Source organism: Emys orbicularis, chromosome 3, assembly GCF_028017835.1.
Source record: "Emys orbicularis isolate rEmyOrb1 chromosome 3, rEmyOrb1.hap1, whole genome shotgun sequence".
In the NCBI taxonomy this organism is placed as follows: domain Eukaryota; kingdom Metazoa; phylum Chordata; order Testudines; family Emydidae; genus Emys; species Emys orbicularis.
The window spans coordinates 178,513,606-178,529,297 of record NC_088685.1 but is presented as its reverse complement, the minus strand read 5'-3'; the positions used below and the strand labels follow the sequence as shown (position 1 = coordinate 178,529,297).

Sequence of the window (15,692 nt, the reverse complement as noted above, 5' to 3'; positions counted from 1 at the left end):
TGTGGCACCTTATAGTCTAACAGATGTATTGGACCATAAGCTTTCGTGGGTGAATACCCACTTCGTCAGATGCATGTCTAAAAGGGTTACTGTGCGCATGCACCACTAAAGAAAAACAAAGAAACCAGGAGACGGTTTCTATACACCCACTTTATATTGCCTGGGTAGTTCCAGGGAAAAGTGCCGAAGCCATAGCCCCTTGTAAACATCCTGCCCCTGATATTTCTAGTCTGAACTTTGTAAACCTATGCAATAAAGATTTAATAACTGATTGCTACAAGTTGTCTTTGTTATACTATAACATGTTATTTTATAGGGACGTCTACTGTGAACAGAACAGAATAGTCAGCAGCTCATCTAACCAAAATGTTTGTCATACTGGGTGGGAATGATCTGGAGACAGCGGACGTGTGTGTGGTGGTGGGTGAGATGTGGGGACAAGGAGAGGGGTTCAGCAATGCAGATGGGTGGTAGGCAAGCCTTGCATTGGCTGTTTGAGAAAATATGTATTTCACTAGCACTGGGCAAGGGGGGGGGCATGGCAAGTGGCTACTTCCTGACCTTTGGGCAGATTAATGCGGTGTTTCCAAAGACAGGTAGCACATAAGGTACTGGCACTGGCATTTCCAAACCTGACTGCTGAGGGAAAAGAAATATGTGCATTGCCAGGGTTGCCAACGTGTAGGCTTCTGGGCAATTCCTAGATCGTGAAATTGCAGCAATTTCTGGGAGAGCAAGGAGTATACCGCGACACTGAGATTGCAGACTCTAGTCTGGTTCAGTATGTTAAGTGTAGGACGTGATGTGTACTGCTACCTAAATGACTACTAACATCACATCTTTTCCTGTTAAAAGTACTAGGAAATTCAATGGCAAAAAAACCCTACATTAACACAGAGCTAGGGTTGCTTGGTTGTAGGTCATCCCCTTCCAGAATGCTGAGTTGAGCAAAACTCAAACTTCAGAAAACCAGGATGTGCAGAGTTAAGGTCGCCCATGCAAACTTAACTGCACTCTTTCAGCAGTGCCCCACTATGCCCCATTAACACACATACCTTTACTCTGCCAACCCCACACTTGCTGAAATGTGCAAGCCTTTCACCTCCTTTTACAACCCGTCCACTCTCATCTATAGGATTCCATCTAATGGTATTGAAGGTCAATGACTCTGTTGTCTGATGGTTAGAGCATCCATGTCTGCGATGGGAGACCCAGGGTCCAGGCTCCCTGTTCCAATCACTACTTCATTTAACCACAATGGAACAGCTTCGACAGGAGAGACTGAGGGAGCCCTATTCAGAATATCCCATAGCCCAGAGGTTAGTGCACTCTCTTAAGTGGTGGGGGGGCTCCTGTTCAAATTCTTTCTCCCGCTCTGGCAGAGAATGGAGAATTGAATCTGGGTCTCCCATATTCCAGGTGCGAGCTCCAACTATTGGGCTAAAAGTTATAAGATGCGAGGCAGTGGTGGTTCCTCTTACTGCCATTTTGGGTGAAGCAAGGAAAGCACCTAACTCATTCCCGCAAGAAAGGCCTTAGTCACCCAAACCACCTGACTCAAGATGGCTGGTTCCCATTTGTGGATTGCTAAGAAGAGACAGGTTTCAGAGTAGCAGCCGTGTTAGTCTGTATCCGCAAAAATAACAGGAGTACTTGTGGCACCTTAGAGACTAACAAATTTATTAGAGCATAAGCTTTCGTGGGCTACAACCCACTTCTTCGGATGCATATAGAGTGAACCATATATTGAGGAGATATATATACACACACATAGTGTGTGTACATATGGTGACATAGTGTGTGTATATATATCTCCTCAATATATGGTTCACTCTATATGCATCCGAAGAAGTGGGTTGTAGCCCACGAAAGCTTATGCTCTAATAAATTTGTTAGTCTCTAAGGTGCCACAAGTACTCCTGTTATTTAAGAAGAGACAGCCACTTATGCTGGTGAGGGGCAGGACTCAGGCCACATCCCTCTTGTCAGCAGCTCCCATTGACTACCTGAGCTTTTGTGGATTCCATTCTTAGCTGCCTATTGCTCCCTATTCATTGTATAGGGAGCGTAGCTTGACTGTATGGATTGCAGGGTTGTTCCTGTGACTTTCCAGGCACCTAAAAGTTAGGCACTGTGACGCTCAGCATTGCAAAGCCTAAGTCCCTTCATGGATCTCATCCTAAAATACTTACACATTGTAAGGGTTGCAGAATCAAGGCCTAATGAACATAGAAAATATGAAGGTACTTGTCACTACTCGTATGTTTTATGGCTTGATTTTCAGAAATGCTGAGTACACATAACTCCATTTCAAATCAGTGGAGAATGCAGGTGCTCAGTACTTCTGAAAATCAGGCCTTTAGTCTCTTTAACTAGTGGACTTATAAGACTTATTACTGTACAGCATAACAGATCATGGCTGATTGTTAATCAAAACAGACAGGATTGTAATTGACTTGATAAATTCAATCTGCCCCCTGGAGTCGTTATAATACATGACATATGGTGAAGATAATTATATGTATTTCTATGAAAATAGTCATTTAAACTTAGACGTGTACTTTCTTGTCTAATTTGGTCGTTTATAGTTAAATCCCAGAACTAGCTTTAACATGCAAAACTATAATATAGGAAGTGCAATGTATTAGATGCAAAATTATACCATGGAACAGAAGCCTAGTTACAATCTTTTTCAACTGTTCTAGGTTTTTGCAGGAGTTGGGGGTGGTTTGGTAGGTCATCCTAGATGCTATCAGGTTTTGCTACTGCATCCTGGAATCCCAGATGGTGCCTACTGGTACCACTTTAGAGTGAAACACCAATAATCTTCATGTGCTAGGGCTTATCTGCACAGCCAAAACAACTGAAGCCATGTTTACGCTATGGTAACTATAGGGGCACAACCTGTGAGCACCTTAGCTATTGTTGACCTAAATTTTAAGTGTAGATCAGGCCAGAGTTTAACAATGTCTGTTAACTTGATTTGGCCATAATAGCATTTAACGTGGTTTAGACTGACCCCTTTGTATTATAAACAGGTAAGTGTAAGCTCCTTGGAGCAGGGATTGTGATTTATTTTTGTTTGTACAGCCTAGCACAGGGGTGGGTAAACGTTTTGGCTCGAGGGCCACATCTGGGTAGGGAAATTGCATGCAGGGCCATGAATGTAAGGCTGGGGCAGAGGATTGGGGTGCAGGAGGGAGTGCGGGGTGCAGGAGGGGGGTCAGGGAAGGGGTTTGGAGGGTGCAGGAGGGGGCTCGGTGCAGGGAGGAGTGCGGGAGGGGGTTCAGGGCAGGGGGTTGGGATGCAGGAGGAGGTGGGGAGTTCAGGAGGGGGCTCAGGGCAAGAGGTTGGGGTGCGGGAGGGGGTGCGGCATAGGGCTCAGGGCAGGGGGTTGGAGTGTGGGGTGCAGGAGGGGTTTGGGGTGTGGGCTCTGGCCCGCTGCCACTTACCTCGAGCGGCTCCGGGATGGCAGCGGTGCGCACCGGGGCCAGGGCAGGCTCCCTGCCTGCCTGCCCTGGCCCCACGCCACTCCCAGAAGCGGCCAGCACCATGTCCCTGTGGCCCCGGGGGGGGGGGGAGAAAGAGGGCTCCGCGCGCTGCCCTCACCTGTGGGTACCTCCCCCAAAGCTCCCATTGGCCGCAGTTCCCCGTTCCCAGCCAATGGGAGCGGTGGGGGGCGGTGCCTGCAGGCAAGGGCAGTGCACAGAGCCCTCTGCGCCCCCCCACAGGGGCCGCAGGGACGTGGTGCCGGCCGCTTCCAGGAGCGGCACGGGGCCTGCGGCGCCACAGGGGTGGCAATCCCGCAGGCCAGATCCAAAGCCCTGATGGGCTGCATCCAGCCTGCGGGCCATAGTTTGCCCACCGCTGCCCTAACACACTTCAGGTGCTATCAAAATAATTAGTAAATACAACCCTTGAAGAGCCAGATCCTGATCTCACACCATTCTTGCAGAAGTAAAACTTTTCTATTATCTTTGGAGTTACTCCTGATTTAACTAAGTTCAGAACCAGGCCATAAATGAAAAACTTTATCAAAACCAAAACAAACTACCTACAGTAGCACCTCAGAGTTACGAACGCCAGAGTTATGAACTGACTGGTCAACCACATACCTCATTTGGAACTGGAAGTATGCAATCAGGCAGCAGCAGAGACAAAAAAAAAAGAAGAAAAAAAGCAAACACAGTACAGTACTGTGTTAAACGAACTACAAAAAAAAAGGAAGGGAAAGTTTAAAAAAAGATTTGACAAGGTAAGGAAACAGTTTCTGTGCTTGTTTCCGTTAAATTAAGAGGGTTAAAAGCAGCATTTTTCTTCTGCATAGTAAAGACATAAAGCTGTATTAAGTCAATGTTCAATTGTAAACTTTTGAAAGAACCACCATAACTTTTTGTTCAGAGTTACAAACCTCCATTCCCAACGTGTCTGTAATGCTGAGGTTCTACTGTATGCTTTTGCTCTACTCAGTCCACACAAGCGGGACCAAACAGTGTTATCTAACATGGTTTGACCACAGTAGACTCTAACAACAATTTTCCAAGTTGGCAACTTTTCTAGACAGAACCCTCTAAACATAGGAGGAAATATTTTTGAGCAGATCAGGACAGATAATTCTTTGGGGGGAGGGCACAAAAGAGGAGCACATTTTAATCTTTTAAAGGTTACCTTGACTAATCTATTCTAGCTCATGCCTGCAATAATTTGCATTAGTTTCGCAGACCTGAAGAGTGCTGTGTAAACTCAAAGCCTTCTCTTTTTCAACAATAGAAGTTGGTTCAACAAAAGATATTAACTCTCCCACCTTGTTGCTCTAATACTCTGGCATTGACAGGGCTACCATACCACTGCCTATAACTCTCATTAGTCTGTTTTCAATTCTAAGAGAAGTATTGTAGCCTAGTAGACTGTCTTCAGCCAAACAATAGTATCAGTAGCAAAGGTGCAAACATAGCTCGCTCACACCCACTCCCACCCAGCATTACAAGTGCACACACTTGCTTACAAGCCAAGGGTCGCTGCCCTGCGGGTCTGACAGCCCCAGCTGCGCGGGGCCGGCAGTCACTGGGCTGATGCTCCGCAGCCCGTGCCAAGGGCGGGGCATCCCCAGCCTTCTCCCTGCGCTGGTTTGCATGGGAACAGAGCCTGTCACGAGACCCATCGCCCAGGCTCCCGCAGGCCGGTCACACGGAGTCGCGCGGTGGGGAGGGAGGAAAGAGCAGTGACAGCTCCGGGTCGCGCGCACAGCCCGGGCCGACGCCGCGGTGCGACTTCTCTGCAGGCGCCCGGCGCCGCGGGGTGTCTGAGCCCCGCCCTCACCCCGGCCGCAGCCAAGCGCCTACCGCCAAGCTCCGCCCCCAGCCTGGCCCAGCGGGGGGCAGGGGCAGAGAGAGCCGCGCTGATGGGAGAGACCGCCGCCTCCCCTAGGGTTGGCGGCTCAGGCTACAGACACGTGACTTCCTCTCTCAGGCGCGCGAGGACAGACTGAGGCTGGGGCCTGGTCCCGCTACGGGCCGACCACCAACCGTCCCTAAATAAACTGAGGAGGCTGAGGAAGCGTCCGTCCGCCCAGCGCGGCGTGTTCTCCCTCTGCATCCCGTTCTTCTCCTCCCTTTGCCAGGGTCTCTGCTTGCCTTTCACCGCTGGGCCTTGGTTCAGAAAACTTCGGGCATGTTTCTGGCAGGCCCAGCGGACTGTTCTAACCCAGGGTTAAGGTCTACCGCGCGCCGACCGTGCTGGGGCTGTACCATTTGGGAGGGGGGGAAAAGAGAGACCAACAGAGAGAAAATTGACACCATTAGGGCCAATTATAGGGAGCCTGACACTGTCACGCCCCTGAGGTTAGTGGTTTCTCCTTGCGAGATGGGTTGGCCCGAGGGGCGTGTCCTCCTTCATCCCCCCCCCCCCGCAGGCTCAGTGTGGTTGAGTCTGGAGCGGTCACGTGCCCCTCCTGCCCGCTGCGTGTGTGAGGATAATGGCTGCGCTGTTGAACTTGGCCTGCCGGCTCCGGCCTTTCTACTCCCACCTCCTTCGGCTGCCGCGGGGAGCCGCCCACCGCCCCTCGCCCCGCGCCGCAGGGCTGGCGGGAGCCCCTGGCAGGTGAGTCCCCGGGCTCGGCGCGGCCTGCGGGGGGGGCTCCCGTTCGGGAGGACTGGGGCGCCCCGGAGGGGAGCGCGTGGGCCCGGTCAAACCTGCAGCTCTGCCTCCTTCTCTTCCCATCCCATTCCTGGGCCGTGGGACCGCGACCCCGGTTCCCTCCGCTCCGGGCCCCGCGGCAGCCCAGCCCCTTCCCTCGGGCAGCGCTCTCGAGATCCCGCGTCCCCTGTGCCCGCTCCCTGTCCCTTCCTTCGGGCGGGGCAGCCCTTGTCTCGCTCCTCACGGGCGCTGCCGCCCGGGGTTCCCTGAGCCTCCGCAAGCCCCTTTGTGGCTGCAAAGAGCTGGTCAAGGGCGGAGGGACCGGCCACGTGTTGCATGGTGACCTTTTCGCCAGAGCCAAGCTTAGGACCCGGGGGCCTGAACAGGGCAGCTTGGCTTGTCGCACGCGGACAGTAAACTAGGTCTGCTGCTGCTGGCACTGCTCTCTTCCCATTACAGTAGGAACCGTAGGGCCCCCGAGATACGGCTCTGTTGTGCTGGGAGCTGCACAGAGGAGGGGGCAGCTTCCCTACCAAAGAGCGCATTTATAGCCTGACCAAGGGAAAGCTGGCAGGGAGAGGTGAAGTGATTCGTCCAAGGTCATGCAACAGGTCAGGGCTAGGAATAGAACCCAAGCTGGCTTTCCCCCTTTTCATTCTTAACCATAAAACCACACTGCCTCTTTCCTGATTTTCTTGGGGATATTCTAATTCCCTTGGGGTAGTTCCAGCTTCCACCACTTGGTGGGATGGTCACGTATCCGAGTTCAACTTCCATTATTATTCTGAACACACTAAAACGTTGTAGGTACCATACAAAAAGAAGTAGAGAGACAAGACTAGATTCACAAAAGGAGTTAGGTGCTAAGTCAACATTTAGGTACTACATACCTGCCAAACCCCAGTTCAGCATCCATCTCACATTGGAGGTGCCTGAAACCCTTAAATTTCCACTGATAAAGCCCTCAAGGTGCCCAAGTTTGTGCTAGTGAGCATGCATGCAGCCATCTCAATCTAGATGCCTGGGAACCTCTCTCATCTAAGTTCCAGTGGGGGCCTCAATGAGGTCTTCCCTACAGGAGGTGTTCTGAGCATGCCTAATACCATGCAAAATGGCTGGTAAGAGGGGGTCTCCTTACCATTTTTAGCCTAATGCTTAGGACAATCCATTGGGATGTTGGAGATCTGGATTCAATTCCCCTCTCTTTCTGGTATGAAGAAGGGATTTGAATTTAGGGGTCTCCGCTTTCAGATAGGTATCCCAATCTCTGGGGTTTAGAGTATTCTGATGTGTCTTTCTCAATCTCTCTTGTTGGAGCTGTTCCATTTTGTATGACTAATTAAATATACATTGGCTAGAGAGAGCATGTGTGACTCCGTGGTCCAGTGGTTCGGATACTCACCTGAGAGGTGGGAAAATCAAATCTCATCAGGAAGAGAGGGGAATCCTGGGTGAGTGCCCTAATCACTGAGCTAAAGGCTATGTGGGTGCTGCCACTTTGCCCTCTGGCGTTTCTGGCAACAAATGGCTAAGGTGCTGACATAAATTCCCTCTAAGCTATGCAGCCTCGCAGCAGTGCTGCGGCAGGGAGAGATGACTCTCCCCCACCTCCGGACCTGCCGCAGCCTCGGGGAGAGGCACCTTGCCTAAAGGATATGCATGACAACAGCTAAGTCCCTTTGAGGATGTGGCTTACAGATGCATCCCTTAAGAGTTTTCAGTGTATAACACTACAAATGATGTTCATAAATGAATACTGAATGGGGAAAGCAAGAGATGCAAGACAAGGTACTGTTCTCATGTGGCTGTTCAGTAAGGCACATTCATATTCTCATGCTTCCATGAGACCCATGCAGCATGTTGCACTTGCATCAGAAAGTAAGTAACTAACTTTGCAACTTTTAGACATTTTGAGTTTTTTCTCAGGCAGCTAAGAAGCCATTATCTCTGCTATGAAGGTGCAGCTTTGGACATCAGCAGGTTCCAGTGCTGATATAAATAGTCCATAGAAACTTCGATCTCAGTATGTCGTGCTCAGCGTGATCTGTGGACTGAATTTCTAAATTTAAAAGTTGAGGGGTACTGCAGTTTTCTCTATTGTATGGGAAGGGTAGCTTTCCCTAAGTTGGCCTCAATTATTTTAGTCAAGAAGGGGAGCAGCTTTGCACAGGTAAAGAGAGCTATATTTAATAGTGTAGGGTGGTGTCAGTCACTACGAAACTTGGTTTCAACAGAGGGGTTTATTAGCGAAACAACACTTTCTTCTAGGTTTTATCAGTGGCAAGGAATAATGTACCATCTGCAGACTCTTTGACCATTTAAGAAGTGGGGAAGAGGGATCCATTCACAAGTTTCCTTCTCTGCTTCTGTTTTAGGCACAGGATCAGTCTTATCACTTTCCTGTCAATCCAGTTTTTTGAGTTTGTAGAGCGTTGAACTGGAAACATTGAGGTGAAGGCTAAAACATGTCTGGTCCTCTCATTGTGACAAAGACTTCGGAATTGTAAACTCTTCAGTAGGATTGAAAGCTTCCTTGTTTTATTTCCCTAAAGGGCATGGATTGGGCACTATATTTCTTACAGCTGCTCAGGGATGGCCTTTGTGAAACCCATGGAAGATCCAGACCAGTGTGCTGTGGTAGGGGGAGGGCGCCATGATGCTATTGATGACAGTGTTCGTGCAGCTGCCATCTCTCTCATCCAACTGCCTGAAGTCAGCTTTAGGGATGGCTCATAGAAACCATCTTCAAGTCCCAATAGGGGGATATGACAGAAGTCTATAAAATCATGAATGTGGAGAAAGTAAGTGAAGAAGTGTTATTCACTGGGTGACCACACAAGAACCAGTGGTCACCCAGTGAAATTTATAGGTAGCAGTTTTAAAACAAACATAAGGAAGTACTTCTTCACACAGTGCACAGGTAGCCTGTGGAACTTGTTGCCAGGGCTTGTGAAGGCCAAAAGTGTAACTGGATTTGAAAAAATAAATAAAAAATAGACAAGTTCAGGGAGGATAGGTCCATTAATGGCTATTAGCGAAGATGGTCAGGGATGCAACTCCATTCTCTGGGTGTCCCTAAGGCTCTCACTGCCAGAAGCTGGGACAGGACACCTGGGGATGGATAACTTGATAATTGCCCGGTTCTGTTCATTCCCTCTGAAGCATTTGGCACTGGCCACTGTTGTAAGAGAGGATAGTGGACTAGATAGCAAATGTTCTGACTCAGTATAGCTGTTTTTATGTTGTATAAACATAGGCATAGTCACATTAAAATCATACTTCACTGGAATATTCAGAGGCACTTCTTAGTGATGGCTACTTCTACCTCAACTTTCATCCTCCTGATCTTTTTGTAATAGATAAAGCTGTTCAAAAGCAGGGGCTCTCAATTTTTTCATAATACTGGAAGTTTTTTGTTTTGTTTTGGACAGCCTTTTCGGAGTGTTTTGAACTTCTCTCAAACTTTCCTTTCGTACAGTGGAGGGAAAAACATTTTTGGCCAGCGACAAAGCCTGGAACTCTTTTTATTAAGAAGTGAAAGTTAAATAAGTTCTGTTAGCAATTAAAAAAAATAGATTAGCATAGAAATACTCGCACAACTGGACTAGTCTGCTTGCTGTCACTCCTGCTCTCATGTTCTGCCAACCCATTTTTAAGCACTTGAATGAAAAAATTGATCCTCTAGATAAAAACATTGGACGTCAAGATTCCACTCCCACCGAATTGTATTACAACATCGTATTCACTTTTGAGTTAAAGAAATAACAGAGCAGTAGAATAGCTTTATTGGATGAAAGTGTGTGTGAGATTCAAACCCATATTTGTAACCTCTTTGAACTACAAAGATAGGATCTTCTTGCGACTACACTATAAGAAGAGAATAAATGGGAAGCAAAGTATGATAAAACTACTTTAGTCTGGGCAAAAGTGAACATAACATAAGAACAGCCATATTGGGTCAGACCAAAGGTCCATCTAGCCCAGTATCCTATCTTCTGACAGTGGCCAATGCCAGATCCTTCAGAGGGAATGAACAGAACAGGTAATCATCAAGTGAACCATCCCCGTCACCCATTCACAGCTTCTGGCAAACGGGCGGCTAGGGACACCATCCCTGACCATCCTGCATAATAGCCTTTGATGGACCATGAATTTATCTAGTTCTTGTTTTGAACCGTGTTAAACCTGCTGACTATTAATTTCATTGATGACCCCTAGTTCTTTTTATGAGGAATAACTAACACTTCCTTATTTACTTTCTCCATACTATTCATGATTTTATAGACCTCTATCATATCCCCCTTAATTATCTCTTTTCCAAGCTGAACAGTCCCAGTCTCTCCTCATTATGTTGATGTGGCCCCCAACCTCTCAGCAAAGATTAATATATATGTAGTACTAAGTTGTTGTATTAGCAGTTTTTCACACACACAAAAATAGTATCTGAAATTAAAAACTAAACTGAAGTTGGAAAAAATTAAACAAGCCATTTAGGAATGTATTATTCCTTTTGTTGTATTTACTTCTTGATTGGCTAAATTCAGTCACTTGGATTGTGGAATACTCTATTTAGCTTTTCATTTAATGGATCATTAGTTGCCACATGACTTCATGTCCTGAAACAAATGTCTGCATTTCTGCTGAAATGTTTATTTCCTTATTGTCACTGTTGTAGAGGGGTTCAGCATTCCCAGCATATATATATGTAAGGTACAAGAGCAAAAGTGTAAAACTGAGGGGCCATTTAGGTTCATAAATGTTCTTACATCTCTGGCAATGTTCTGGATTATTTTTTGAGCTCAAGCATAGCTCATGTTTGGGTTGTATACTGTACAAGCCTTAACTTTTGGAAATGGCCCCTCTTGGTAAGAAAATTGTGTGATTTTACACCACATTGGTGACGAGTACTCATCTTAAACTTGTTTGGGTCCAAAGACTTTAATTTAAAGTCACAGTAACCTCACAGTGAGATCTAGTACAGTATGCAATAGATTCCAAAGACTGTCAAGTATCAGTGTTAGTCTGGATCTGTAAAAAGCGACAAAGTCCTGTGGCACCTTATAGACTAACAGAAGTATTGGAGCATAAGCTTTCATGGGTGAATACCCACTTCATCAGATGCACGTGTCTGCCGAAGTGGGTATTCACCCACGAAAGCTTATGCTCTAATACTTCTGTTAGTCTATAAGGTGCCACAGGACTCTCTATTCCAAAGAATATTGATGCAACTTTATTGCTTGGGATAGCTAAAGATAGGACATAGGTCTAGCAAACACACAGTAAGCAATATTCTGCACAAGCAGGGGCATAGAAGAGATGACTTCTTGTCTCTCATATGCTTACTGAACTTTTTAAAAGAATGACTTGTTATATAACATCTTAGCCTATGACACCAATTTAAAATTCACATGTTGCCTTAAACGTCCCTTAATTCATGCATTTCTAAGATTCTCGTTACTATAGTATCTGGGCACCAAATAAACACTAGAAAGGGAAAAAAGTAGCTTTTCTCCCTAGAAACTGAAATAGGCAAAGGCTTGGCCAAAATATGTATTGCCCTGAAAATCAGCCAACTGGGTCTCTGCTAGGCTGTTCAAGAATGGAAGTAGTACACTTGGTTTTCTAATGACCATGCTGTACTTCCAGTTCTTGTTTCTGAATCTCTGCGGGCTCTCAGAAAATATTCCTTATCTTCTCTAAGCCATCATTGTAGTAAATGGGAAGAGAGAGGCAGTCCCTAATGAAAGCAGAGTTCCAAATTGTACAGAATTTAGAGCCACCACTTTGAATTGCACCCAGAATTATAAAGGGAGGAGGAAGCCAGTATAGGTTGTAGAATGTTCTACATATTGACTGCTCTACTTGGTTGGCAAGGCCTGTCTTGCTGAGTGGTAATTGAAGTTTCTGCATAGCCATCCAGGGCCATTCCAGATGCATCTTGAAATAGCCCAGCCTTGAAGAACTTGAATGAAAATATAGTAGCCCAGGCACAAACTACTTTTCTGCCTTCATGCTTAGAGGAAAACTGTTGTTTGACGTAATAATTAAAAAAACACCTTGTTTTAAGTGAGTGGGCAAATACAGTATTGCAAGAATGCAGAAGTTCACCCTACAGGTGCCAGGGGTGGATGACTGGCAAAATCTGAATCATCATGGAAAAAGAGAGCCTTCAGGCCAACTTCAGATTGTTGGGGAGGTGGGTGTTGGGGAAGCAGAATGAGCCAGTATGACTGACTGGGAGTCCAGAATTGCAAGCCACTTTGGCAAGAGGTAGATGCACTCCAGCACTAGATGGAGCAGTCACAAATCCCTGTCAATTTCTCTAGTTTCTTCTTCCTGGCAACCAGCATTACCAGACTTTATAAGCATGCTAATGGCTCTGTGATCCCAAAGATGTAGCACTCTACTCTAATAGCCTCACGTGTGCACTGACCAGGAGTGGTGATAGAATGGAACCTTGTGAGACCACATGATAAGGATGTAAGGAATGAACAAGCGGTTACACAAAACCTTTCAACGGAAGGAACAGTGCCACTGAAACAATCTCATCCATTCCTGCCAGAGCCTGTCAGAGTGTAAGCAATGCCTCACGGTCCACTGTCAAACTGTTGATACATATAATAAAATAAGCATCCATACTTGATGACTTTGCTGTTGATCTCCTGACAATGGAAAAATACTAATGCAGTCTATGTTCTGTACCTACACATGAAAACAGATACAACTGGAGCGGCACTACTGTGACCTTTTAAATGACCTTTTCCTTAAAGCGTGTCTTAATTTCTATAAACAAGTGCCTAGCTGGTATTGTGATATAGGCTCTGTAAAGCAAAACATAAATGGGGAAGGTTTATGACCATGTGGTGGTTAGTGGGGTTATCAAGGTGGTGGTTTGTGGGGTGTTCTTGAAGAAGGGCTAATTGGTGCTTGTTTGAGTGTTGGTACTTGGAGGAGGCATTAACCATTGATAAAGGAATCAATTTTCCTGGTGCTGTTTTTTATGTCTTCAAGCTGACATCAAAACGGTCCAAGCAGCTTACTCCCCTATTTGTATGAAATTGTTACAAAAAAGTGCCTGTAGTGCAACTTTCATTCCAAGATTATTTGAATGTCTAGAGCAGGGATCGGCAACCTGTGGCACATGGCTCGTCAGGGAAATGCGGGCCTGGAACGGTGAACCGCGGCCAGTGGGAGCTGCGATCGGCCAAACCTGCGGATGCTGCAGGTAAACCATCCTGGTCCGCCAGCGGATTTCCCTTACAGGCCGCGTGCCAAAGGTTGCCGATCCCTGGTCTAGAGACTTGGATCAATTGTATACACCATCTTGGAGGCCTGATCTTGCTCTCCTTTTGCATGCAAAACTTGTATTGGATTCAGTGCTCTTTTTCCATGAGAAATGACTGGAGAGTGGATTAATCCCAGGATGTGCACTAAGCAAGTACAAGGAAACAATTTCACTTTCAGTGTATAGCAAATACGTTGTGATTTCCTTTTCCCCAGCCAATATATAGTAAAAGCCAGTATTGGCAAAACACTGAGACTATTTTTTACATTTTGTCTCAATTTTACTTTGTAAATTGTGCTGTGACAGGGGCCATTTTATGTTTGTACAATGCCCACAGTGAGGTTTCAATCCTGAATATAGTCTTTAGCTGCAACTATAATATAAATAAATAATTTCCATTTTCTTTACTGGTATTTTCTTGTACTTCTGTATTTAAGCTGTATCTATAAATTGTGTAGCTATGGTTGTAAGTGAATGCCAACAGTAACTATTTACTGGGATTTCATATTGACAAGATTGCCAATTATAATACAATTCAGGAGAATTTTTGTTCTAATTGAAGTATATACTCAACATTTTAAATGTATTTGTGAACCATTTGGCTAAACACTAGTACTTACAGTAATGTCAAGGGGTATAACGTTTGTTTTTCTGTAGTTAATTAAAAATGTCTTTTTGGGTTGGCAGAATGAATACAACTCTTAATGCAGGAATGGATGCTATTTCCATTAGCTTTAGTATTTTATTTTTAAGAAAAAGTGCTATTACTTTCTAAAGAGCTTTATAAACCTCAATGACACACACTTCTTGTATGGAAGTGCTTATACACCTCTATCCCGATATAACACTGTCCTCGGGAGCCAAAATTTTTTACCGCGTTATAGGTGAAACCGCATTATATCGAACTTGCTTTGATCCGCTGGAGTGCGCAAACCCCCTCTCTCCTCCCCCCCGGAGCACTGCTTTACTGCATTCTATCCAAATTCGTGTTATATCGGGTCGCGTTATATCGGGATAGAGGTGTATTTTATGTGAGGCAAACATAAAACAAGGCTAGGCCAACATTCAGGGAGGAGGATGTGGGGTTTATTGAAGATGAGAGGCAGAAGAGTTGTGCATTTTAGCAGAAATGTGGAGGAGAATAATAGGTTCCTTGTGGTGTAGGTTACACTGGTCTACAATTTTTGAAAAGTCGTCTGCTTCAGAGATAAAATGTGCTATTTATTATGTATTTTGATGTGCTGAATTCAAATATGACAATTAAAACAACTGGCTACTGTTTCTAAGATATTTGTTTTTACATTTTATGTCTATGTATATTGTGTAGATAGCAGAGTTTTAATCATAAATTGTAAACCTAGGTCTTTTCATGTGTTTATGGTTGCTTTACATGATAATATTTCACCTGTCCTGTTTATGTAACACTTTAAAAATCAGCAAAAGGGTTATATAAATAAAATTTATAATGAAACAAAAGGCAAAAAACTATTCTGTACATAGTTTAGTCCTATTCAGTGTCTAGTCGGCGCTTCTTGGCTTGTCTCTTGTATTCATTAAATGGAGCATCTCTTGTCACTGTCCAGCAATAGTCTGCAAGCATTGATGGGCTCCATTTGCCCTGATAGCATTTCTCCATTGTTGCAATGTCCTGGTGAAATGGCTCGCCGTGCTCGTCACTCACTGCTCCGCAGTTCGGTGGAAAAAAATCTAGATGAGAGTGCAAAAAATGTATCTTTAGTGACATGTTGCAACCAAGGCTTTTGTATGCCTTGAGGAGGTTTTCCACCAACAACCTGTAGTTGTCTGCCTTGTTGTTTCCGAGAAAATTTATTGTCACTAACTGGAAGGCTTTCCATGCCGTCTTTTCATTGCCACGCAGTGCATGGTCAAATGCATCATCTCGAAGAAGTTCACGAATCTGAGGACCAACAAAGACACCTTCCTTTATCTTAGCTTCACTTAAACTTGTAAATTTTCCACGGAGGTACTTGAAAGCTGCTTGTTTTGTCAATGGCCTTGACAAAGTTCTTCATCAGACCCAGCTTGATGTGTAAGGGTGGTAACAAAATCTTCCTTGATTCAACAAGTGGTGGATGCTGACCACTTTTCCTCCCAGGCTCCAATGACTGTCGGAGTGGCCAATCTTTCTTGAGGTAATGGGAATCTCTTGCACGACTATCCCATTCGCAGAGAAAACAGCAGTACTTTGTGTATCCAGTCTGCAGACCAAGCAAGAGAGCAACAGCCTTCAAATCGCCACAAAGCTGCCACT

At 45.5% G+C, this 15,692-nt stretch overlaps 1 protein-coding gene across 1 annotated transcript in view; it reads left to right on the top strand.

Annotated features, from left to right (window-relative positions):
• Positions 1-5,974: 5,974 nt before the first annotated feature.
• Positions 5,975-15,692, top strand: part of LRPPRC (leucine rich pentatricopeptide repeat containing) — a 170,492-nt gene continuing 160,774 nt past the window's right edge. The window contains exon 1 of the mRNA XM_065401034.1: positions 5,975-6,099. Within this exon, the coding sequence (XP_065257106.1) occupies positions 5,975-6,099 (125 nt within the window). The remainder of the gene's footprint in view (positions 6,100-15,692) is intronic.